Raw genomic sequence first — 24,808 nt, 5'->3', positions numbered from 1 at the left:
ACACTTCATGCAGATGAAACTCCTTTCAGGTGCCCCCTCCAGGACCATGTACATGCCGCAGCTACCGCATCCGGTCATCCTCAATGTGTCTGCACCTGCTGCCTCTGCCTCCATTGTAGCGCTGCAACTCTGTGCCTGGCAATTCACACCTCACACCGCACCGCAGGCCGCCGACAGGCGCAGGGCTGCTGGCAGACCCCTGCCTCTTCCCTAGTCTGCCTTCCTGGTTTCTCTGCCTTGGTCTCCCCTGCAACCTCCCCCTGGAAACTCCCACTGAAACTCCCCTGTTAGCCGCTCTGTTCGCCGCCTCCTGTGCCGCAGCCTGAGTGCCTGGCTCCTTATATAGGACCCCTAATCAGGTAAGCCCCGCCCCCAACTCAGGGCTCAGCCTCGCTCTCAGCACACAGCCCCTAGCAGCCTGCACACACACTCACTCACACACAAACACCACAAACCACAAAAACCTGCTCCTCCAACAGCACTCCCACTGCAACTACCCTGTTAGCCGCTCTGTTCGCCGCCTCCTGTGCCGCTGCAGCTGACTCGTTCTTATAACACTAATATCCATTTTAACCATACTAACCAACAGGTGAGCCAGACTGGTTTCCAGCTATGCATTTGTCAGTGTTCAGCGAGGATGGGCCTTGGCATGAGTTGGCACCTGCTCTGCCAGCATTACCCACCCAGTAAGAATTCTCCAGTTGTTTACAATGATGGGAGCATTTTATATTCACGTGGTGACACAAGATGCCAGGCAAGGGAAAATCAAGCCTGCTTGTTTTCTCAGCAGTAGAAATCACATTAATCACAACTCACTCCATCTGGGCCCTGATTCAGCAAAGTAATTAAGCACGTTCCCAACTTTCAGCATGCCAGCAGCCCCACTGAAGTGAAAACAAGGTTACGTGCCTTACTGAATTGGGGCCTTTGTCAATTATTGCAGCTTACTGAGGTAGAAGGTGACTGAACTTTGTGTGAAAGGGGTGGAGAGGGGAATGGTGGGACATGCTTACAAGGGCTGCTCAAAAACTGCCCATTGAAACTTGTATTTGATAGAAAATTGGGTTTCTGTCAAAAGTGAAATTTTGTATGAAAAGTGTCCACTTTCTGTGAAAATGTTGATATTTTCCCAAACAGCTTTAATGTTTCAATCTGGAAATTCTGCCGTGGTGCCTTATGAGAGTTGTGGTTTGAGTGCCTCATGCTCCTCATTCTCCTCTATAGAATGGGCTCCCCAATTAGACTACACCTCCCATGATGCACCACAGCCAGAGACTTCCATGATGCACCACTTTCCCCTTTCCAAGGTTACTTGGGAAACATTAATTCTGACACGTCCTAACTTGTGAGTGCTTGACTTTGCAACCTTAATAAAGTTCTCTTTGTCAGAGGGGTAGCCATGTTAGTCTGGATCTGTAAAAGCAGCAAAGAATCCTGTGGCACCTTATACACTAACAGAAGTTTTGGAGCATGAGCTTTCGTGGGTGAATACCCACTTCGTCGGATGCAACCCACGAAAGCTCATGCTCCAAAACTTCTGTTAGTCTATAAGGTGCCACAGGACTCTTTGCTGCTTTTAAAGTTCTCTTTGTGTAGCTTTTTTTGTGTGTAATTTCCTAGGTGTTTAAAAAAGCAAACCCATGCCCATGTGGATCGACAGCAAGGTTGACACCTTCAGATCTACCTCACAGACACCTGCCACTTGAGCTTAGGGAGTAACGGATAGCAGTAGTAAGTTGTTATCCTCTATGTCGACCAGCACTAGAGGGGGATGAGACACACACTTCCAGCAGGTTTCATAGATAATTGCTGACCACAGAGGAATGATGAGACTCTGGAGACTTGGATTCCATTTTAGGCTATAGAGGGGAATATTCTCTACTAGGCACAACTTCTTCTGCTCCTTCCCTCAAACTTGTCCCCTTCTGTTTTGTCCCCTCCAACCTGCCTAGGAGAGGCTCGTGTCTTCCCCACCCATTGTTCCTCATCCAACTCCCATTCTCTTCACCTAGCCAACCCCATTCCCCACTCTTCAAGTTTCTTAACCCAGTCCCAGTCTCCTTGCCCAGCCAGTCCTAATCTCCCTCTCTGGACAAGTTGTCCAAGACTCAGTTCCCACCCTGCTATCCCAAACTTCTCCCTTCATGCAGCCAGTCCCAGTCTAGTCCCAGTTTCCCATCTCTCAGCTCCTCATCTGATCTGTCTGCTTCCTCCCTGCTCCCCAGTTGTGCCCTGCCCATACTTCTCACTCCCACTGGTTCCCAGTTCCAGTCTCTCTCCCTAGCTTTCTAGTCCAGCCTCAGAGTCATACCCTCCACACACCCCCACTTCCCTCAGTTCCTTGTCTCAGTCTATTCCATCTGCCCTATACGTTTGTCTCTTGTCCACTCTGTAGTCAAATCAGGCAGCTTCCTCCTCTGTGCTACTTGGGCCCAGCAAGGGAGTCATTGAAAGCAAAGGAGAGAAAGACTCCCTGTTGTCAGTTCTGGTGCCGGGACCCAGAGCCAGCACAGCCCGAAACTTTCCAGATGAGCAACTGCTGGGAAAGTCCAGCTCACCCCCAGGAGTATGTGTAGTGCACATGGACTCTGCCAAGATTTTCGCTCTGAGAAGTCTTTACTGAACAAGTGCATGCTGCAATTTTGCAAAGGCTTGTAGTCTGGCTACAATTGAGTGGATTGTCATGGGGATGGCAAAAGGCACATCCCTGACGTAACAGCCACCCCTCTGCAAAATGTCAACTTCCTGCGCCAAAGCATGGTGGCACTGGAGCCTTTTTTTTTTTTGAAACAGTCACCAGAATTTAACATGGGCAAGACAATGTAATTTTTTCTTAGTCTCCTTCTCAAAAACGGCTGAGCAATTTTAGCCAGGCGAGCTGAATTTTTCCAAAATTACAGCTCTATAGACATCGCTCGATGCCTTTATTAGATGACTTGTTATCGCCACAACATGGTTAGTGGCTCTAGACAATTCTATTTGTTCTGGCAGAATCAATTCAAAACAAGCTGATAAAAGATGATTAAGTCGCTGCACTGTAATATCATTCAAAACTGCATCCGCACCCAGGTTTAACTTTGCATCAAGCTTATATCATGTCTCATTAACCACATTACAAGATGTGATCAGCAAATACTGGCCCAAATTTGGGTTAATGGAAAAGGAACAGGTCATTAAATGCTCCATTCTAGAACTCTGGCATGGGCAGCAGGAATCATAGGCAGGGAGAGGCTGTGCCTCCCCAAGCAGCCTATTGTGGCCCCGCCCATGCTCTGCCCCCAGGCCAGGCCCCCTCCTGCTGTTCCCAATGCTCTGCCTTGAGCCCCGGGGCTGGGAGCACTGTGGCTGCACCTCCCAGAGGCTGGGGGTGCTGAGACTTAGGGGCGGCTCCAGGCCCCAGCACGCCAAGCGTGTGCTTGGGGCGGCAAGTTGCAGGGGGCACTTTGCTGGCGCCGTGAGGGCGGCAGGTTGGTTGCCCTCGGCAGCTTGCTGGAGGGTCCACTGGTCCCGCGGCTTTGGTGGACCTCCCGCAGGCACCTGTGGGAGGACCGCCAAAGCCGCGGGACCAGTGGACCGTCCGCAGGCAAACCGCCGGAGGCAGCCTGCCTGTCGTGCTTGGGGTGGCAAAATCCCTAGAGCTGCCCCTGCTGAGCCTGCACTGCCCCATGCATCAGGGCTAGGGCCTGCTCCCCGAGCCACCTGGTCCTGGGCCAGGGGGTTGTGGTGGGGGTGCTTTGGGCTCCTGTGGGGGAGGGAGATAGATGAGGAGGAGCAGAAGGGGAGGGGCAGGGCCTCAAGCAGAAGGGGAGAGGCTGGGGGCTAGTCTCCCTGGGCAGCTGGATCACCAGTTGCCCATGAACTCTGCGACAAATTCTATTCATTTGAATGTAACAAGGCCATAGGGCCAGTTTAAAAAAAAATCTATTTATTATGCAGCACAGTTTGGTTTGAATTCATCAGTTTTTGCCCCTTATAAGAAATCCAAAATATTTAAGGTGAAAGATCAGGAACAAAGAAATGTTAAGTGTCAAAGCAATTCCCCTGCAAAATGTCAAACTAGCTACCCTGGGCAAAAGTCTCTGTTACTGTAAACAGTGACAGCATTACTATCTGTACGTCAACAGAGAGTCTGGCCCAATAATAGCAACTCTTATTTTCAAAGCACATCACAGGCATTAATAAATATATCCACAAAACACTCCTGGGAGGTTAACTGAGGTCTGCGAGGCAGAATGAAAATTTCTTACTTCCGATCGTGTGCACAGTTCACTCAGCTATGGGTCTGATTCTCAGGTCTGCTCCAGCTCCTCTGCAACACTCTGTCAGCAAAAAGCAGCCAGAAAGCCAGCATCAGTGGGTCCCTGAGCAGCCCCTTTGTGGCTATATGCCACTCGGTCAAGGTTTTTTCCCCACTTTGAACTTTACAGTACAAAAAGTGGGGACCTGCATGAACACTTTTAAGCTTAATTACTAGCTTAAATCTGGTACGCTGCCACCAGCCAGAATTTAGTGTCTGGCACACTTTCTGTTCCCCCAAAACCTTCCCTGGGGAACACAGACCCAAACCCCTTGGGTCTTAAAACAAGGAGAAATTAACCATCCCACTCCTTTTCCCCCTAGACTTTCCCATTCCTGGGTTGCCTTGAGAGGCTTCACACAGATCCAAACTCCTTGGATCTTAAAACAAGGAGGAATTAACCACCCCCGTTCCTTTCCCCCCACCAATCCCTGGTGAGTTCAGACTCAATCCCTTGGATTATAAAACAAGGAAAAATCAATGAGGTTCTTAAAAAGAAAGCTTTTAATTAAAGAAAGAAAAGATAAAAATTATCTCTGTAAAATCAGGATGGAAAATGCTTTACAGGGTATTCAGATTCACAAAGACCATAGGGACTCCCCCCCGGCCTTAGATTCAAAGTCACAGCAAACAGACGTAAAAATCCTTCCAGCAAAAAGACACATTTACAAGTTAAGAAAATGAACATAAGACTAATCTGCCTTACCTGGCTATTACTTACAATTTTGAAACATGAAAGACTGATTCAGAAAGATTGGGAAAACCTGGGTGTACGTCTGGTCCCTCTTAGCCCCAAGAGCGAACAACGAACAACACAGAAAGCGCAAACAAAGATTTCCCTCCCCCAAGATTTGAAAGTATCTTGTCCCCCTATTGGTCCTCTGGTCAGGTGTTAGCCAGGTTACTGAGCTTCTTAACCCTTTACAGGTAAAAGAGACAGTAACCTTTAACCATCTGTTTATGACACAGCCTCTTCCAGACTCCTCTACATGGGGATTTCCCAGGAGAAAGACAACATTGACAGAGTGTCCATATGGCAGCAGTCCATAAAGCCGCTGGACATAATTTAGAACAGCCTGATACAGTCTTGAGGCTGCTCTCGATTACAAAGGGACCAGACTAGCTCCCGGACAGCCCCAGGATCTGGCAATGTAAAAGTGACTTAAAGCCACCTTTCCTATCTCCTATCTCAGATGGGTCTTAATATACACAGCTAAGGCTTCAGCCCCATGTCTTGCTCTTACTTCATATTATTTACAAGTTAGTCCTTGCCCTTGATACTATTACACATGATAGTGTTAACCAACACACCCTGCTGAAACAAGTACCCTACCTATTGAAACTGTGTGCTGCCTGACATAATAGATTCCGGCGCAGAAATGAATTAAATTGATATATGTCCATATAACCCTATATACTGCAAAATCTTTCTGTTGCTGCTTATTGAGTCTGGAGTGCTGCATAATCCAGGCTTCAGATAGTTTATTTAACAGAATACATTTTTCCGTGGTTTCATTGAGTTTGTCTAGAGGTTTGTAGGATTTTGCTCACTGAATCACAGTGATTTTAAAACTTTCAGGTTCTATATTTTTCCCTGTTTGTATGACATTTCCCATTATAGAAACTGTATTCAGAGTTAGTGACAGGCACCAACCTAAAATAGCCATTTGGCTTTAACTGTCTCTCTTTGGGACAGTTTGGCAAGCGGTTGCTGCGGTCTGGTGGCAGAGTAACTCGATGGTTTCCATGCCCCAGCTCTGTCACTGCCTCAGCGCTTCACTTAGGGCAAGCCAAAGCAGACCCAGTGTTCAACCTGGGGTCCTAAACTGGATATTTGGGAGAAAGAGACTATTATTTCCCCAGCCCTTCTACTGCTGCTCTTCCAGCCAGTGGCCTGCAGTGGGGGATGGGACCCCAGTGCATGCCATCTGATGGAGTTTATTGCCAACTCTTGCGATTTCCTCACAACTCTAGGAATCTTGTGGTGTTTATTTATCTGCCTCAAGAAAATATGATGAAAGTTGCCAACTCATGAATTTTCCCAAATTCAAGATGGACACCGCCTCCTATTACTGTCAACGGGGCTCAAGCCAGCAAGATGGCCACCATTTCCCTACAGTCTCTCTGCATGTGGAAGTGAAGCTGCCCTTAATAAAGTTGACTGCTATCTCCCACTGTTTTCAATGAGATCAAAGCCATGTCCACAGGCAAAATGGCTACCACCCTATGGTTCAGGGGACTAGACAGGGCACAGGGATTATAAATATTTCATCGTCACTGGATTCTTGTTATCAGGGTCCCCAACCCAGCCTGGTTCCAACTAGAGTTGGGCAAAATTATAAATGTCCATTTAAGGCACCTAAATGCCAAGTCCTTTATGCAGAATCAGAGACCAATAAAAACCACTAGGACCCTTGCTGTAGCTTTGCTCTCTACACCTGTCGCTCTCAACCTGTGGTCCACAGACCCTATGTCTAAGGGGTCCACAAAAGACTTAGACTGGAAATAGAATGAACAGAATTCAACTATCTATACAGACAATAGATTTCCAAAGAGGCTCACAGATCCATTTGAAATTTTGTAGAGGAGTCCTCAATTGAAACTGCTCTACACAACATTATGATTAGGAGGAAAGCACACAGATACAGCTGGTTTACAATATATAATTTTTACTAACCATACACAAACATACAAAACCTAACTACATATATATACACTGCCGCTCTGTTAGATTCTGGTGGCTTACATGACAGAAGACAACGGAGGACCACTGAATGGACCCCGAACTATTTAAAGAGACGATACTCAATTCTTATGCGCTAAATACTCCTTCCCTTTAAAAGGAAATTTAAAAAAAACCCATTTACGAATGTCTTATATCAAAACTCCTATAATTAAATATATGACAACCCTTCTGTTTTTTTAATATTACCAGGGAGTTTTCACATGGGAAATGTATCCCAGACTGTTATAACCCCAGCAAGAACATCTGGTGCTCTTTCTTTCCCAACCTTCAGGCAGGAGATATGAAATAAGCCTGGTGATTTTCAGTGGGTTGGTTCTTTATTTGGGAAGGCCCAAACGAGTTACTAAAAGGACAAAGGACAATTTGTCGTTTCAAAAGTGAAGCGTAAGACATACATGAAGGGCCAATCCTCAGTTTCAGCCTAGAAGAACTCAGTGAAACTGAAGGAAAAGTTGGGATTCTGTTCCAGATTTCAAATATCTTCAAGTTTGTTGGAGTTTGGGTATGGAATTAATAGGTCTATTTGCAACATTCAGTTTAGTTTTCAAGCACTGGGTAGGTTCAGATCCAGGCTTTTAGGGCTTGGGTGTATCTCTTTTAGGAACTGATCCCACAAAGTGTTAGTACCCTCAATTAGAGCTAGGTAAAATGTTTCGACCTAAACTTTTTTTCTGGCAAAAAAATGCCTATTCAGGTTTGCATAAACTTTTTGTGACTTTGTGTTGATTTTGCCAATTTGTTTTTGGTTGGGAAAAAACCAAACTTTTTAAATGTTCTGAAAAAACGTTTCATGTTGACATTTTTAAATGCAACATTTTGTTTAAGGTGACTTTATATTTAGAAATGTCCCTCAATTTTATGTAAAAAAACTCCTAAATGTTAAAAAAAACCCTGCTCAAATCAAAAGAGAATGTTTTGTGTCAGGTCAAGTGAGACATTTAATTCGAACCAAAACTATTTTTTAAAATTTTTTGATCTTTCAGAAATTTGAAAAAAAAATCATTTTCATGTTGACCTGAAAAAGACTGTTTTTCAATTTTTCTGAATGGCCAGTGAACTGAACAATCAGTTATTTGTCCAGCTTTGCCCTCAGTTCCCACTTAAGTCAGTGAGAATCAAAGATGTTCAGCGCCTTATACCAGCAGGCCCTTATTGTGGGATGAACCTCCAAGACGTTTACAAGGTCTTGAGGGGGTTAGTTCAGATCAGACTCCAGAGGTCTAGAGCTGCGCCATACTATCCGAGCCTCCTGCTTCTGAAAAATGGAGCAGGAAAAGTCAAGAGAATGAGGCTTCTCATGGGCTTCTTTTCTGCTCCCAGGCAGAACTACCCTGTGACTCAATGGCTGTTCTCATGATCATAGAATCATTGGGGGGGGGGGGAAGGGGAAGGGACCTCAGGAGGTCATCTAGTCCTACCTCCTGCTCAAAGCAGGACCAACCCCAACTAAACCATCCCAGCCAGGGCTTTGTCAAGCCAGGCCTTAAAAACCTCTAAGGATGGAGATTCTACCACCTCCCTAGGGAACCCATTCCAGTGCTTCACCACCCTCCTAGTGAAATAGTTTCTCCTAACATTCAGCCTAGACCTCCCCCACTGCAACTTGAGACCATTGCTCCTTATTCTGTTATCTGTCATCACTGAGAACAGCCGAGCTCCATCCTTTTCGGATCTCCCTTCAGGAACAAAATACATAAATAAAAGTCCAAGTGATCTGCTGTAACAAACATCACCTCGATCCTCATCAGGGACCAAACTGAGGGCTAAAGTATGAACTTCAACAGCGTGAGCTGAAGGACTGAGGGTACATCTACACTGCAAAAACCAAAAGGCCGCAGCAGAGTCCCAGCGGCTGGGTCAATTGATGTGGGTTTGGGGACTCACGCGTTGGGGCTAAAAATAGCAGTGTAGTCATTCCCACTTGGGCTGGAGCCTGGCCTCTGAGACCCTCCCCACCCTGCCTGAGTGGGAACATCTATGCTGTTATTTTTAGCCCCATCGTGTGAGCCTGAATCACTTGACTTGGGGTCTGAGACTCATTGGTGGGGGCCTTTTTTTGCAGTATAGATGCACCTTAAGTCCTCAGCTGTATCTCTAGCAGATTTATATCCTCCCTGGATCAGGCATGGAAGAGATCATATAGCAAACTTGACTGTAAGTTACACTAGCATCCATAAAATGGTTTGATTCTAATTTCAACAAAGGAGCAGTCCAAATTCTTCCTCAGTATAAACCCAATTCAGTCAGTGGAGTTACACCACTGATGTATTCGGCCCAGTTGATTTACACCAGGGTTTAGCTTAGTGCATTTTGTTTTCCGTACCAATTCTGCCATCTCTAGGACGGATGACCACCTTATATAAAAGGAAATAAAATCGGAGTAATACTTAATGATACTTACTATACATCCTTTCACACAGCCTTCCTGAAACCCATTTAAAACAATCCTCCATGCATCCAATATAGATTTACATTCCCCCTTCATGACAGAACTGACTGCAGCTCCTTCTCAGATTTGCTGCAAAACAAATGCCCTTTCCCTGTCACATAATTTATAAATGATGGAATCACTCAAGTCAGAGCCACCGTCGTGGTGCCGTAAGCCTGGATTTTCTGCAAAACCCAGTGGGAAAGCAGTCTAATATACATTGTAGACTTTTAATCCATTGAGAAACAACCCAAAGAATACAAATGACAATCTAAAACCTGACTTGGACTCAGATGGCTTCAAATTTAGGGCTAGACTGTGGCTCTAGGCACAGATTTGAGCAATGCGGAGTGAATAATGTGCATCATGCTAGAGGTACGTCTACACTGACAGCTGTGCGTAGAGTACAGATCCGACAAGCCCAGCGAGCATGGGTATAAAGAGCAGTGTAGACAATGAGACGCAGGTTAGGTGAGTAGAGTACAGTGCCCTACGTGCCTGAAGACCCAGGGCCAACGCGTACATGGGCTCTCTACACACCCAAGCAGCGCCTCCTATGTCTACTGTGCTATTTTTAGCAGTACAAGGTCCTGCTACCTCTCTGCTGCTGGAGTCTTTCCCTGTAGTGTTTAGCTCCATGTGTAGTGCCTGTACTCTAAACGCTGCCGTAAGGGTAGACACAGCCTAGAAGTAGCACCTGGAAGATTTGTGAGTCAGACCTTGGCTACACTTGCAGATGTAGAGCGCTTTGAGGTAAACCAGCCTTCCCAGAGCGCAGTAGGGAAAGCGCTGTAGTCTGTCCACGCTGCCAGCTGCCAGCTCACTGGCGTGGCCACATTAGCAGCTCTTGCAATGGCTACAGAGAGCAGTGCATTGTGGTAGGTATCCCAGCATGCAAGGGGCTGCAATGTGCTTTTCAAATGGGGTGGGGTGAGCTGTGACAGGGAGTGTGTTGTGTGTATGTGGGGGGAGAGAGAGTGAGTTGTGGGGGGCTGAGAGCATGTCAGCATGCTGTCTTGTAAGTTCAGACAGCATCAGACCTCCCCCTCCCACCCGCCTCTCTCTCACACACAGCATTCCACAGTAATGGTTGCTTTGTCTCGGAGCAGATAAGCAGCTGGCTGTTAAACGGAGCTTTCAAAGGGCATATCCAAACCAATGACAAGTGACCACTTAACTTAAGGGGATTATGGGATGTTTCCGGAGGCTGATCAGAGTGCAATAATGCAAAACCTTGTTCACACCGATGCTGGGGCGCTCCAGGGGGGGCGCAGCAAACATTCTTCTACTTGCCGAGGTGGAGTACCAGGAGCGCTCTAGCATCGTCGTCAGAGCACTCTATGTGCCTTGCCAGCGTGGACAGGTAGTGAGCTAGGGTGCCCGGGCTCCTTTAATGTGCTGTAACTTGCAAGTGTAGCCAAGCCCTCAGAGACACGCCTCTGATCCTGACCCTGCTCCCTTCTTGCTCTCAGGAGGTAGCAATGTACTGCTGGCAGAGTACCCATGCTGGATCAGCCAGTCTGCCCAATGAGTCGGAGACAAGGCTCCACCCATTCCCTCCCCCTCTGCCCACGTGCCCCAGGGCTGGAGTAAGCAGGGGACAGGCCCATTTACTTCTATGCACAGAGATCCAAGGTCCAGATAGAGCAGGGGAGTAGAGGGGGCAGGAGTATTCTTACTCTCCCCTGAATGGGCGCATAGCCTGAGTAAGAATATACCCCTTTACTGGTAAAAACAGATGTCGGCCCAGTTGACACATTCTGCTCTGGACTGGAGTGGGGGCCGACGACTGGATCCTGTGTTCAGTTTGGTCCCATCTCTAACCTCTGTCCTGCAACTGATTTTGGGGCATTCCTTTTGGAAAACAAACACAGCAGGAATGGGCCCTCTCCACGCATGAAGGATAAAGTACCTGGCTATGCTGCCCTTTAAGCAGGATAATTAATGTGAGCCTAATGTACTACCTGCCCTGTAGGAGCCTTGTCTGTGCCTGCCCCAGGGTCAGCTCCCTGCCACAGGAACAGAAGCCTTCCCCTCTCAGCCCAGGCCGGCTCCATGGTCCCACTGCAGGTGAGCAATCCTTATGCTCCAGGGGAACGCTGGAGGGCTGGGGGGTGTGGAGCATATCTCTTGCTTATCTGCAGAGGGGCATGCTTGTGCAGCCTGTGCCCAGACGTGTCAGGGAACTGACCTCTGCCAGATGCAGCTAAGGCTCCCTCATGCTGAGGGTCGGTGGTAGCGAAGTGCCTCCCCCCAACCAACCCCCCACAACTATACAGCACTACACAGGTGGCCTGAGATCAGATACAGATTATGGGCTGGAGTTTTGAAGGTATTTAGGGACCTAGCTGAATCTTTAGATGCTTAAACACCTTTAGAAATCCAGCCCCTAGTCTCAAAAGGCATTCACCTGGATCCCTGCTAATGGGAAAGGTGCTATGGCATATCCAGCCAGGGAGTAAGTTTAACTCCAGTGGCTTACTTCACAGAGCCCATGCATTCTCTTCAGGGCCGGCGCAACCCATTAGGCGACCTAGGCGGTAGCCCAGGGCACTAACATTTGGGGGGTGGCGACCGCGGTGACTGGATCTTTGGCTGCCGTGATTGTCGTCTGTATTTTGTGGGCGGGACCTTCGGCTGCCTCTGTCGGGGGCAGGACCTTCCGCCACCTAGGGTGCCAAAAAAGCTGGCGGTGCTCCTGATTCTCTTCTTCATTGGACCGTAGAACTCCTATTACTATCAACAGGAGCTGCACATGCCCAGAAAGGGAAGCATATACTCCGGGTGTGTCATAAACAGATAGTTAAGGGTTAATGCCTCTTTTACCTGTAAAGGGTTAAGAAGTTCACCTAGCCTAGCTAACACCTGACCAGAGGAACCAATGGGGGAACAAGATGTTTCAAAAGGAAGGAGGGAAGTTTTCCTTTTGTTTTTAGAGTTTCATTTTCAGCCAGAGTGAAAAAGATCAAGGAACCAGCCTCTTATCAGAGTAGTAAGTTTTGGAAAGGGATAAATAGGTTTATGTTTATTTTCTTTGTAACTTGTCTTGGTACCATTAAGGGAATTATCAAAATTGGGTATTTGGGTATTTTTTGTGCATTAAGATTTTTGCCCTGGGGAACATCCTCTGTGTTTTGAATCTGTTGTCTGTGAGAGTAGCTGGTATGCTAATCTCTCCCAGAGGGTTTTCTTTTACCTTTCTTTTCTTTAATTAAAAGCCTTTTTCTTAATACCTGATTGATTTTTTCCTTGTTTTAATATTCAAGGGAGTTGGATCTGGATCAACCAGGAGTTGGTGGGAGAAAGGAGGGGGGATGGTTAATTTCTCCTTGTTTTAAGATCCAAGGGGTTTGGATCTGTGTTCACCAGGCAATTGGTGAAGTCTCTCAAGGCTACCCAGGGAAGAAAATTAGTGCTTGGGGATAGTGGCAGCGATACCAGATCTAAGCTGGTAATTAAGCTTAGAAGTGTCCATGCAGGTCCCCACATCTGTATCCTAAAGTTCAGAGTGGGGAAGGAACCTTGACAGGGTGTGATTAGGGTTTTGTCCCTTGCTAAGCAAACAGCTTCCTAAAGTGCCTTATTAGCCAGGCAAACATATTCTTATTAATTGCACCAATACTCTCGACGATTGCATCGTATGCTGGAGATATATATCACAATACCAAGAAGGGTGTAGGTTATTCAGCTGATAAAACTCCACAGAGGTACTAGGGAATACGTTTAGATTTCAAGCAATATTTTTGCAGTTAGGTCTAGGACCAAAAAATGAATAACACCACTGCACATATATGCAGAGTTATTAAAGATCTCACAGTGCTTTTAAAATATTCATTAGTTAAGCTCCTCATCCCCAACAAATTAGGTAACTATTATCCCTGTTTTACTGGTGGGTAAGAAGCGGGGTCAAGTGATATGTCCAGGGTCACACAGGAAGTTAAGAATAGAACCCCCGAGTCCTAATTTCTAGGTTCCTGCTAATCTCTAAGAATTGCTCTTTTCCACAGAGGACAGATCCTCAGCTGGTGGGAAATGGTGTAGCTGCACTGATTGCAATGGAGCTCTACTGATTTATATCCAGTGAGGAGCTACATTTGTGTCTGTAAAGCCACACAGTATGTTTGCAAAAACTCTCCTGCTAAGCACTGTTTAGGCATTCACACATTTGAAATGGTGCAACGCAATGAAAAGAAATCAAAGGCAGCATGGGTTCTTTTTTTGAAAGTCGAACCATAAATGAACTTGTGCAATTTAGAAAAACATATTGAAAAGCCACCGGGAAGCTGACACCGAAGTCGTTTTTACACTGAAACTGTCAAGTTGCACAAACGGAGAAAGAAAAATGTACTTCGGAAATACTGGCTCCAAGGAGAAGGGCCAGAATTTCAGCGGGTGTAAATTAGCATCACTCTGTTGATTTCAGTGGAATGGATTTACACCCGCTGAGGATCGAGCCCAACTTTCCAACTGGAAACAGAAAACATGTTTATTAAAAAGAGATATTGTCGGACAATCTTTCCCCTCGGTTTCCTATTTGAAATAACTCTGTAGCAGAGCTTCCGAACTCCTAGGCTTATTAATAGAATGCAAAAGCGTTGGGGTAGGATTTAATGCTGGAGTTTTGGCTATCCGGGCTCTTCCAAGGGGCGTGCATAAGGATGTGACCACATGTCAAATACAAAGCTGATGAGAGAGACTGAATTTATTCCACTCATGTTTCTATAATCAAACTTTTCATTTCCATTGCACACTAAGTCCAAAGATCTCAAAGCTCTTTACAAACTATTAAGCCTCACAACATACCCCAGGAGGTAGGTCAATAACATTATATCCATTTAGTGCAATAGAAAACTAAGGCACAGAGAGGGTTAAGTGGCTTACTTAAAGTCACACGGTGAATGAGAATCCTGGCTCCTGGTCCCATGCTCTGAGCAACATGTAATATGTGACTAAGGGGAGATATGATAAAGATTTGTAAAATCATGAATGGTGCAGCGAAAATGAATAGGGAAGTGCTATTTTCCCCTTCACATAACACAAGAACTGGTGGCCAGCCAATGAAATCAAGAGGCAGCAGGTTTAAAACAAACCAAAGGAAGTATTTCTTCACACGGCGCACAGTCAGCCTGTGGAACTCCTTGCCAGGGGATGTTGTGAAGGACAAAAGTGGGTTCAAAAAAGATTTAGTTAAGTTCATGGAGGATAGGTCTGTCAATAGCTATGACACAAGGTGGTCAGGGACACAACCCCACTCTAAATCTTTGATTGTCAGAATCTGGGACTGGATCACAGGGGGATGGATCTCTTGAATTGCCCTTTTCTGTTCATTCCCTCTGCAGCATCTGGCACTGGCCACTGCTGGAAGACAGGATACTGGGCTAGATGGACCACTGGACTGATCCAATATGGCTGTTCTTATACTTCATCTTTTACTTAGGGTGAGAACTGGCTCTTAAATATAGCTAATTAATCCTTACAACATCCTGATGAGGTAGAGAAAATAGCACCATCATCATCACAAAAGAGAAACTGAGGCAAAGCAAATAAGTGATTTGGCCAAGGCCACAGGCAGGATTAGAACTCACAAATTCTTGGCTCCCTGCTATGACCTTAAACCATGATTTACTCACCTAAATCTCAATTTTTCAAAGTGTTGTCAGGAACGGTAAGTCCAGAAATGATTTTTAAAAGGGACAAACCCACCACAACAAATATCTTTTAAAAATGTTCTGACAGAGCGGCTGTGTCCCTGCATGCTTTTTTAAATTGACTTTTCCATTGGGCTAAACAAATCTATTATGCTGCCTATAAGCAGTGAGGCGATTCATGTAATCTAAATCTCAGATGCATGGCCTTCGATCACGTGACACCTCCCTGTAGGCTCAGATGACAACAGGATGGGAAAAAGGCCTGGCTAGTGTCAAGAGGATGCATTTTGACCCCTTCAGCACCCCCTCAACAATAACTAAGGGCATGAGAAAATCCGATGCAGAATGGGCTGTAAGATTTCCTGGACCCTAGGATTTTCCTAAAGCTGTTTATTTAATGAGTTGTCTGTGACTGGAGAGGGATGGTTGACAATGCGGCATCAGATCTCAGCTGGTGTGCATGGTCTACGCTGACTTCTAGGAGCTATTTGGATTTCCATCAGCTGAGGATCTGTCCCACTAACTATATTTTGGGGGAGTCTGAAAGAGAATAAGGGGTATTTAAACTCCCGTTTCTTTATGAACTAGCTATGCTGCTCCAAGGGGAAGATCTGCCAGCACTGGTGTAAATGCCTCTGTCCTACCTTGTGAACTAGTACTTGTGTTTCTAACCAAGGTCATGAAACCTGGCTTTGGAGCCGGGGGTTGCCAGCTCTTCCTCGCAAAGCTACAGAGGCTGCCTGCATGCCAGAGCAATATTGGCACAAAGATTTTAACCCTTAGAATACTGGCTGGGGAAATGCACAAAGCGGCACAGGGATGATAATCTTGGCATTTTACAGCAACTTTCACTGGAGGATTTCAAAGTGCTTTCCAGATACTCAGAACTAAGCCTCACATCTTCTGTGTAGGGTAGGTGGGGCTAAATTGTATTCATTTTACAGATGGGTAAACTGAGGCACAGAAGGGTGACATCACTTGCCAAATGCACCAGAATAAGCCAGAAGCAGACTCAGGAATTGAATCTAGGAGTTCCTACCACTAGGCTATAGAATGAGGAAATCAATAGGCCTTGTGTGTGGCACATCACAAGGTCTCAGCGAAATGCAGACAAAACAAGAGTTTCGCCTCTCAGCAATCAGCATAGATACTGGTAGCAGCCATGGGAAATCACCCAGAAAAATGCTACCATTCTAGAGAAGACTTTGGCTCTTGGTCCAAAATACACCCCTGGCATCACATTCCACTGAAGGCAATGGAGTTACACCAGACACAGGTTTAGCCCAATGTTTTTGCATCCATAGTCAAGAGGAGGATGCCTTCTGCCCATGTCTGCCCTCTTCATTTGCAAACGTGGTGCCCGATCCAAAGCCCAGCCAAGTCAAGGAGAGGCTTCCCACTGATCTGTGCGGACATTGGCTCAGGGCCTCTAGACTTTGGCAACCTATTGTGATGAGTCTCAGGGCTGCCAATCAGAAGCCTGACTCATGGGGAGCTGAGAAAGAACCAGTATAACCTAGTGTAGTGTTCTGTCCCATGTAGTGGCACCGAGTCCACTTAGAGTTAAATGGGTCTGCTACAGTCTTAGCTCAGGGCCATATGGCTTTTAGCTCATGCAATAGAGGCTTGTACATTTAGCTTCAGAGGTCCCAGGTTTGATCCTGGATGGCTTTACATCAGGACAACCCAATCCAAGAGCACAGAACTTGGGAGAAATGCACCAAAGTAACCACTGATGCTCCTGACCATGTTGAGTAACTTGATTCTTTCCTTCTCCCTCTCAGTGTCTCTTTGACAAAATGATGCCTCGCTCTTGGGGCAGTTTGGGCAGTTTCAGAATGATCACAGCATAAAACACGTGTTATTCTCCCCCGACCCCTTACCACAATCTTTAGTCAATTTCTGACCCAGACTAGCGCCAGCTGCTGATGGACGTTCCACCGCGGTGGGGAAGAGGGCGCGCAGATATTGCGAAGTTCTTTGGAGAGTATCATTATTATTCCGCCCTTGAGAAGGACCCCGCCCCCCTTTAATTGCCACCAGCGCTTGAAATGAAGCCTGGAAGTTTACTCATGGCAGAGAGCAACAGCGAAGAGCGAGAGGGGTCGCGCTCCTCCGCTTCGCTGGGGAGGACGCGACAGCGCAGCGGGGGGTTCACTTACCGAAAGGCAGGACGAAGAAGAAAGGGAACCAGCAGAGGATGAAAACCCCCACGACGATGGCCAGGGTCTTGGCCGCTTTCTTCTCCCGGGAGAACTTCAGGAGGCGAACGGAAAGCGAGCTCCTGAAGTTGTGCCCTTTGCTCCTGGCGCTGGAGAGGGAATCCCCCACCACGCTGCGGCAGTGGATCCGGAGCACCACTTCCATGGACTTGCCCCGCTCCTTCTTGACCCCCGCCTCCAGGCTCCTGGTGGTCCGCCGGGCCACCACGTAGATCCTGAAGTACATCACCAGGATGACCATGAGGGGCAGGTAGAAGGAGAAGAGGGAGGAGAAGAGGGCATAGCCCGGCTCCTCGGTGATGCTGCAGATGCTCTCGTCCGGGGGAGGCGGCTCCTTCCATCCCAGCAGAGGCCCTATGGAGATGACCATGGAGGAGAGCCAGACCACCCCCAGGATGACCACCGCCTTCTTCTCGGTCATGATGGTGGGGTACTTGAGGGAGTACTTGACCCCGATGTACCTGTCCACCGAGATGATGCACAGGCTCATGATGGAGGCGGAGCAGCACAGGACATCCACCGCCGCCCAGATGTCGCAGAAGATGCGCCCGAAAGCCCACGAGCCCAGCACCTCCAGGGTGGCCGAGAAGGGCAGCACGGTGGTGCTGAGCAGCAGGTCCGCGATGGCCAGGTTGACGATGAAGTAGTTGGTGACCGTCTGCAGGTGCCGGTTGCAGGCCACCGAGAGGATGACCAGGATGTTGCCCACGATGGCCGACAGGATGAAGAGGGCCAGGAAGACCCCCACGCCCACCGCCTGGAGATCCAGGGCCAAAGGCAGGGAGGTGCCATTGGTCTCTGCGTCCTCCCCCGGCAGCCCCCACTCCCTCCAGGACCAGTTAGCGCTGCCTTGTCCCGTCTGGTTCCAATTCAAGCTGGCATTGATCAGATCAGGAAAAGTCATTTTAAAAGGGTCCAGGCTCCATGGAGGATGGCTCCACTGTGGAAGGGACGCAGGACATGCTCCCCCCCCCGAACCTTCCCTTGCACTGCAAAGAGTTTCTTCCTCCTCCACTCACCCCCAGTCAAGTCCCCAGCCAGGAGGTTGTGTTTCAGCCACCCCCCGCTTCCAGCCCACCCCACACAGGCAAGTCTCCCGGGAAGCGATGGGGGGAGCAAACGGAAAGGAAGAGCATGGGGTACCCTTTGCTCGCCTTCATCCAAGAAGATGCCTCGGCTGAGGATGCAGGAGTTGGCCAGACGGATGCAACAAGAGACTGCTTGCAAATTTCACGTCCATCCTCCCCTCCCTTCCCAGTCCAGGATGCAGAAAGGAAAATCCAACTCTAAGGCGGAGGGAGGGGCGGAAAGTACCAGCTCCTCGGATGCTCAAACTTTGCATTCAGTGGATGGCACGGCTGAGAGAGAGCGAGCGAGATCTGTGCCTCGCTTCCCGGGGTGGTGGCAACCTCAGTTCTCCAAACTCCTCCTAACGCTTCTGTTGCATTCCCCTGCTGATCGGGGCGGGCGGGATGCTGGGGGAGCAGGAGGAAGAGGAGGGAGTTGTTACTTTGGAAAGAAAAGGGATCCCAGAGCCTGGCATCCACGAGGATCCATTCCAGCTCCACGCCAGGAGGATGCAAAAAGCTCCTTCTCTGCAGGGCAAGCGTTGGGGGAAGGAGCCACTGCGGAGCATTTTTAAAGACAGAGGCAACCACGCGGCTAAATATACACCGCTACCCCTGCTGCAGCGGCACCGAGTCGAGGCTCAGCGCTTCCCGAGGCAGCAGCGAGGCCCCTGTCCAGCGCTAGGGGGCAGCAAATGGCTGGAATCCTCTGCGGCCAGAGCCACGTGGGCTCAGACTCCAGAGGAGGGAGTCGTAGGATCGAGCCCAGCGCCAGGCTCCTGCCGGGGCTTGCCTCCCGGGGCCTGACCCAGTCTCCCTAGGCACAAGTGGTGCCCGTGGTCCAGAGCCCCTTTGGGGGAACACCCCACCCCGCGGGGGGAGGGCAGCTGACGCAGGCTTGGCTTCTGCCCCCTCCTGCTGCTCCCCTTCCTGCCCCAAGCATCGCTGCCTCCTCCAGCTAGCTCCTTCTGCCCACTAGCCTCAATCCAGCAGCCCCCTCCGCCAGGCAGCCCCCTAACCCCCCTACCTGGCATGGCCAGCACTGCTGCCTCTCCAAACCGCCCCCTGCTTCTCTCATCCCCTCCCCATCCTGCCGGGAGCTCCCAGCAGCCCCATCCTCCTCTCCCTGCACCTCCAGGTATTGTCCAGCCTTCCTTTAGCCAACCCCCCAGGAGCGCCCTCCCTCCCCCTGCAGCCAGGTGCTGGAGCCCCAGCCTACGTAGGCAGCGCTGCCTTCAAAGATCCAACCCCCCAAAGTACAGGGCAGGAGAAAGGCACTTGGGCAGGGATATTGCGCGACCAGGGCATCGCCCCCGGTGCTGTTTGCAAGGCAGCTTGTGGTTAAAATGTCCAGGCATTGCTTGGGGGCTTGTTTATACAGTCACTTTCCCCACGGATAGACCCAAGCCCTGTTTCCAGTGATTTATTTCTAACGAGCCTTCTTCCCCTCCCGCCTCCATACATTATGGCAGGGCAGCGACCTGTAAGTTTCGCTGGGATGGTTCCGAAGCTAGTTCCTACTGTACACAGGAAATATTTGCTTTCAGTTATGTTTATCTTGCATTTTAACAACTATTCTCCCCCCACCGCCCCCGCCGTGGCCGCAAACATTTGCAGCCAAGTGATTTAACTGCAGCCTGAGCAGAGGCTGCTGCTGATTCGTGCGATGAGCAGATCTGGTCAAAAATGTTGTGTATTTTTCTGAAGGAAATGAAAAACAAAACAAAATAAAAAACAAACAAACACACACACACAACCCCCCCAACCCAACAATTCCTTCCCTTTGAATGGGGTGTGTGTGTGTGTAAGTTTTATTTTTGAAAGGGAGATTTTCATCCTCCTTCCTTTACGTTCCAGCTTTTTTTCCCCAATGCAGAAGAAAGGGGGCAAGGGCAAAAACCTGACCCCCCTCAAACATGCCCAAACTGATTTTTGTATTTAATAATGTATTTATTTATTTGGTAAGAACAAAACCTTTCAAGCAAAATGACAATTTTCTGTTCTCATCAAACAATCATTTTCATGAAAAGAAAATGTTTTGAGGAAAACATTTCAACGGGCCCTATTTACTTCTGTTTCTTCCTGAGAAGCCAAGTTCAGCTTGCTGTCATCTTAGCCCAACAAATTTTGTAGCTATATCTGTACAGCTTTAGATAGATCTCACTATGTCTATCACTCTCGATAAATATATCGAATCTTATCTATGGGCACACACAGAGACGGAAAACTTACATTTCCCCACAGTTAAGGAGTAGTTGACTTTATGTAAAGCAGTATTTAAATTTATTTTTTAATGTGTAGACAGATTGCTTAATGCGCTACTGGGCAGTGCTCTGGTACTATGGTGGTGGGTGTCCTATAAAAACCTGCATAGAACAGAATAGAATAGAGTGTTGCTCACAATCAGAATAACACTAAATCTTTACCCTAAAAATATTTAATTTTCTGGATTTGGGGGCCCTGAGCTACAAAAGTACGGACATTAGGAACCTAAATACCTTTGTGGATCTGGGCCTTGGTGATTGTTGTTATACAGAGTTGCAATGGTTAAACTGAATGTTTGATTTAAAACTAATTTAGTTAAACTGGTGCGAATGGCTGTGTGGCCACTTATTTCAATTTAAACCAGGATTATGTGGTTTTATTGAAATTGATTAGTTAAAGCTCTGAGATAAAACCGAATAAGCCACTCTTTAGCAGAGAAAAGAGTGTCCACATTGGGTTTTGCATTGGTTAAACTCAATTGGTTTAATTAAACAGGTGCCACTTTGTGTTTAGATAACACTGTGCAAGTCAATCTGTTCAGTTGAAGAATTCAAAGGAGTTGCAGCTATAGCTGGTTTGAAATTTTATGTTGAAACTGTTTTCGGTCAGAAAATGCCGTATCAATGAAACTGATTTTTTCTGCAACATCGTACAGGTATGATAAAATGTCCTGCACCAAAACATTTTGAAATGTATGTAATATATGTATTACATTATAGAGGAGCGGCTGTTTTTATTATCTTAGAGAAAAATTAATTTCAGGCTAACACGAGGACCTTGAAAACAGCAGCTCAGCTAATTAATACATTGAGCGTTTATTGAAAGTGTCAAATTGTTTCATTATAACACAAACAGAAGATACTGTGATCTAGACATTAAGATATTTCAATCTGTATAAAATAGCTGTTTCCCTTAATGCTTATTTTTAAATGAAATTAAATAAAAATAAAATACAACATAAATAAAATATTTCAGCTACATATTTCAATTATGATATGACATCATTCACTATTACTCAAATGACATAAAATTATGTAAAATAATGAAAAAATTAAAAAATAAAATAAAAATTGAAACAAAAATTTCATTTTGAAACAAAATGTTGAGCTTTTTCCAAAACAAAATTTTCTAAACATTTCTGAAATGTCAGAATATTCTGTGAAACAGAAATTCTGAGTTTTGACGAATTTTAAGACAAATGCTTCCCCTTTTCACATTTAAGGCTGTTGTCTCACACTTCCTCAGCCTCCTCTAGCTTTCTATTGATTCTGTTGATAACACTTGGAATTTTATGGAGACATAGTGCTAAATGCACTCTTGTGCACAGGGTAACTTATAAAATTAAAATAAGAAATTTAAAACCACTAAGTGATTGGTATTGTTTGCTATTAACATTAGTATTGTAGTTATACCACAGGAGGAAACAAAGCAGACACATATTTTAAAAAAGGGAATACAATTTTTTCTATGTACAATAACAGGGCTGAACATGTATTTTATTTGTGATGTTACTGACATGAACTGTGACCGTATAGATCATTGTTGCAACCAGGGTCCTATGGTTGTGCCAAGTCTTGTACACAGGCGGTCAAGTGGGGTGTCTATGGAAAGGCTGTAGTTTGCTGGTTATGATTATGCTGTCTGTATGTGAGTATCATTTTTGTATTTGTAGTTATGAATATTGGCTATGTACTTGTATCTCAATGTGCTTGATTCTAAGTCGCCTCAGTGAAGCATTTGACCAGCTTCTTGAGAAGGGACTAGCCTCAGTAAGTGTCCAGTCAAGAAACACTTAAGTGACAATGGACTTTGGGAGATGCCAATCCACATCTGAGCTTTCCTGGTAATGGTTCAAACTAACATGTAAACAATGGTATCGGCCTGCAAAAACCTGAATCATTCATGGACATGTGACTTGCCCAGGTGGCTACAAACTTCATCTTGTTGCTGTGATTTTGCACAGGAGAACAAAAGGGTTTTGCACAGGAGAACAAAGTGCCCCTCACTCCCGACCCACAAGAGAAAGAATATAAAAGGCCCTGGAAACCCTTCAATTTTGTCTTCAGGTGGCTTAAGAGATGGGCTCTCCACCCCAAAGAAACTGGAACAAAGGACAGTAACTATAGGGGTGTGAGTGATTGCTGGACCCAGACTAAGAAGGAGTCCAATCTGTGAAAGAAGCTTATTGGAAAATCTCTGTGGGTGAGATTTTATCTGTTTTCAGTTTCCTACTGTACTAGGCTTAGACTTGCGTGTTTTATTTTATTTTGTTTGGTAACTTACTTTGTTCTATTACTTGGAACCACTTAAATTCTACTTTTTATACTTAATAAAACCACTTTTGTTTATTAATTAACCCAGAGCAAGCAATTAATAGCTGGGGGAGCAAACAGCTGTGCATCTCTCTCTATCAGTGTTTCAGAGGCTGGACAATTTATGAGTTTACCCTGGATAAGCTTTCTACAGAATAAAACGGATTTATTTGGGGTTTGGATCCCATTGGGAGCTGGGTGTCTGGGTGCTAGAGACAGGAGCACTTACTAAGCTGTTTTCAGTTAAGTCTGCAGCTTTGAGGTTCGTGGCTCAGACCCTGGGTCTGTGTTGCAGCAGGCTAGTGTGTCTGGCTCAACAAGGCAAACTGGCAGAGAAAATGGCCTCAGAGGTAGTCTCAGCACATTAGATGACAGTCCCAAGGGGTTTCTGTGATCCAACCCTTCAAAGTATTGCATCCAGTTTTGGGCACCACATTTCAGGAAGGATGTGGACAAACTGGAGAGAGTCCAGAGAAGAGCAATAAAAATGATTAAAGGTCTATAAAACATGACCTATGAGGGAAGATTGAAAAACAATTGGGTTTTTTTAGTCTGGAAAAGAGAAGACTCTGAGGGAACATGATAACAGTTTTTAAGTACATAAAAGGTTGTTATAAGGAGAAGGGAGAAAAATTGTTCTTTTTAACCTCTGAGGATAGGATAGCAAGCAATGGGCTTAGGTTGGACATTAGGAAAAACTGTCAGGGTGGTTAAGCATTGGAATAAATTGCCTAGGGAGTTTGTGGAATCTCTGTCGTTGGAGATTTCTGAGAGCAAGTTAGACAAACATCTGTCAGGGATAGTCTAGATAAAAGTTCATCCTGCCATGCATGCAGGCGACTGGACTAGATGACCTCTCAAGGTCCCTTCCAGTCCTATGATTCTATGTTTTATGCATTAGATGTTTCCAAAAGCCACAATGGTAACTTATGTCAGTGGTGTCTAAACTTCTCAGCCTTGTGGCCAAACATATTATTTCAGGAAGGTTGAAAGGACCACGACCAATACAGGGGGAATTCTGGGAAGGCACTGGAGGACTGCGGCACCAAGCTATTCTTGCCTGTGTCCACACTACGGGTTTGTAGACTTAGTACAGTTAAGGAGTGGTACTAACTCAGGTTTCCACTTAAACTCCCTCTTGCTCCAGCCAACTGGAGTTAACACCATCACCCAACTCCAGTGAGGGGTTTGTGTGTGTGGATGTGAGTTTGAGTGCAAGGTAACACTCAAGCTATAGCTCAACTTACCTTAAAGACAGAACCCCTTTGTGTTGCTCAGACAATGCAAAGGGAGTGGCTGGAGCATGCTGCTTTTCCCAGCTTGGCTATGATCTCGTGGTTTGAGTTAAGTTCAGTAGCCACAGTTAATATGACTGAGAAAGAAAAGCAGAAACTCAAGAAAAAGAAAGGAAAACCAATGAAGAAAAGGCTAACAAGCATTGGAGGTATTCATAGGCGCCATCTTCCTCTCTACCCAGGGGGATGCTTGAACTCCACCTCCGCCCCAGGCCTGCCCTCACTCCACCTCTTCCTCCAAGCCTCCAACCTGCCTCTTCCCTCCCTGCTCTGCCCTCACCCACACTCCACACCTTCCCCCGTAGGCCCCACCCCACCTCTTCCCATCCCCGTCCCAACTCTTCCCAGCCCTTCCACCAAGCACACCCAATCCCCACTCCTACCCTCTGCCCTCCCAGTGCCTCCTGCATGCCAGGGAACAGAACAGCTGTTCTGCAGCGTGCAGGAGGTGCTGGGAGGGAGGGGAGGAGTTGATCATTGGGGCTGCCTATGGGTGGGAGGCACTAGGGGGAAGGTGAATGCTTGGCT

The 24,808-nt window shown here is 46.8% G+C and overlaps 1 protein-coding gene across 1 annotated transcript in view; it reads right to left on the bottom strand.

Moving 5' to 3' along the window:
* Nucleotides 1–19,201, bottom strand: part of ADRA1D (adrenoceptor alpha 1D) — a 74,968-nt gene extending 55,767 nt beyond the window's left edge. The window contains exon 1 of the mRNA XM_050943396.1: nucleotides 17,282–19,201. Within this exon, the coding sequence (XP_050799353.1) occupies nucleotides 17,282–18,245 (964 nt within the window). The 5' untranslated portion in view covers nucleotides 18,246–19,201. The remainder of the gene's footprint in view (nucleotides 1–17,281) is intronic.
* Nucleotides 19,202–24,808: the final 5,607 nt, after the last annotated feature.

Source organism: Gopherus flavomarginatus, chromosome 3, assembly GCF_025201925.1.
Source record: "Gopherus flavomarginatus isolate rGopFla2 chromosome 3, rGopFla2.mat.asm, whole genome shotgun sequence".
In the NCBI taxonomy this organism is placed as follows: Eukaryota; Metazoa; Chordata; order Testudines; family Testudinidae; genus Gopherus; species Gopherus flavomarginatus.
This window is presented reverse-complemented; position numbering and strand designations above follow the sequence as displayed.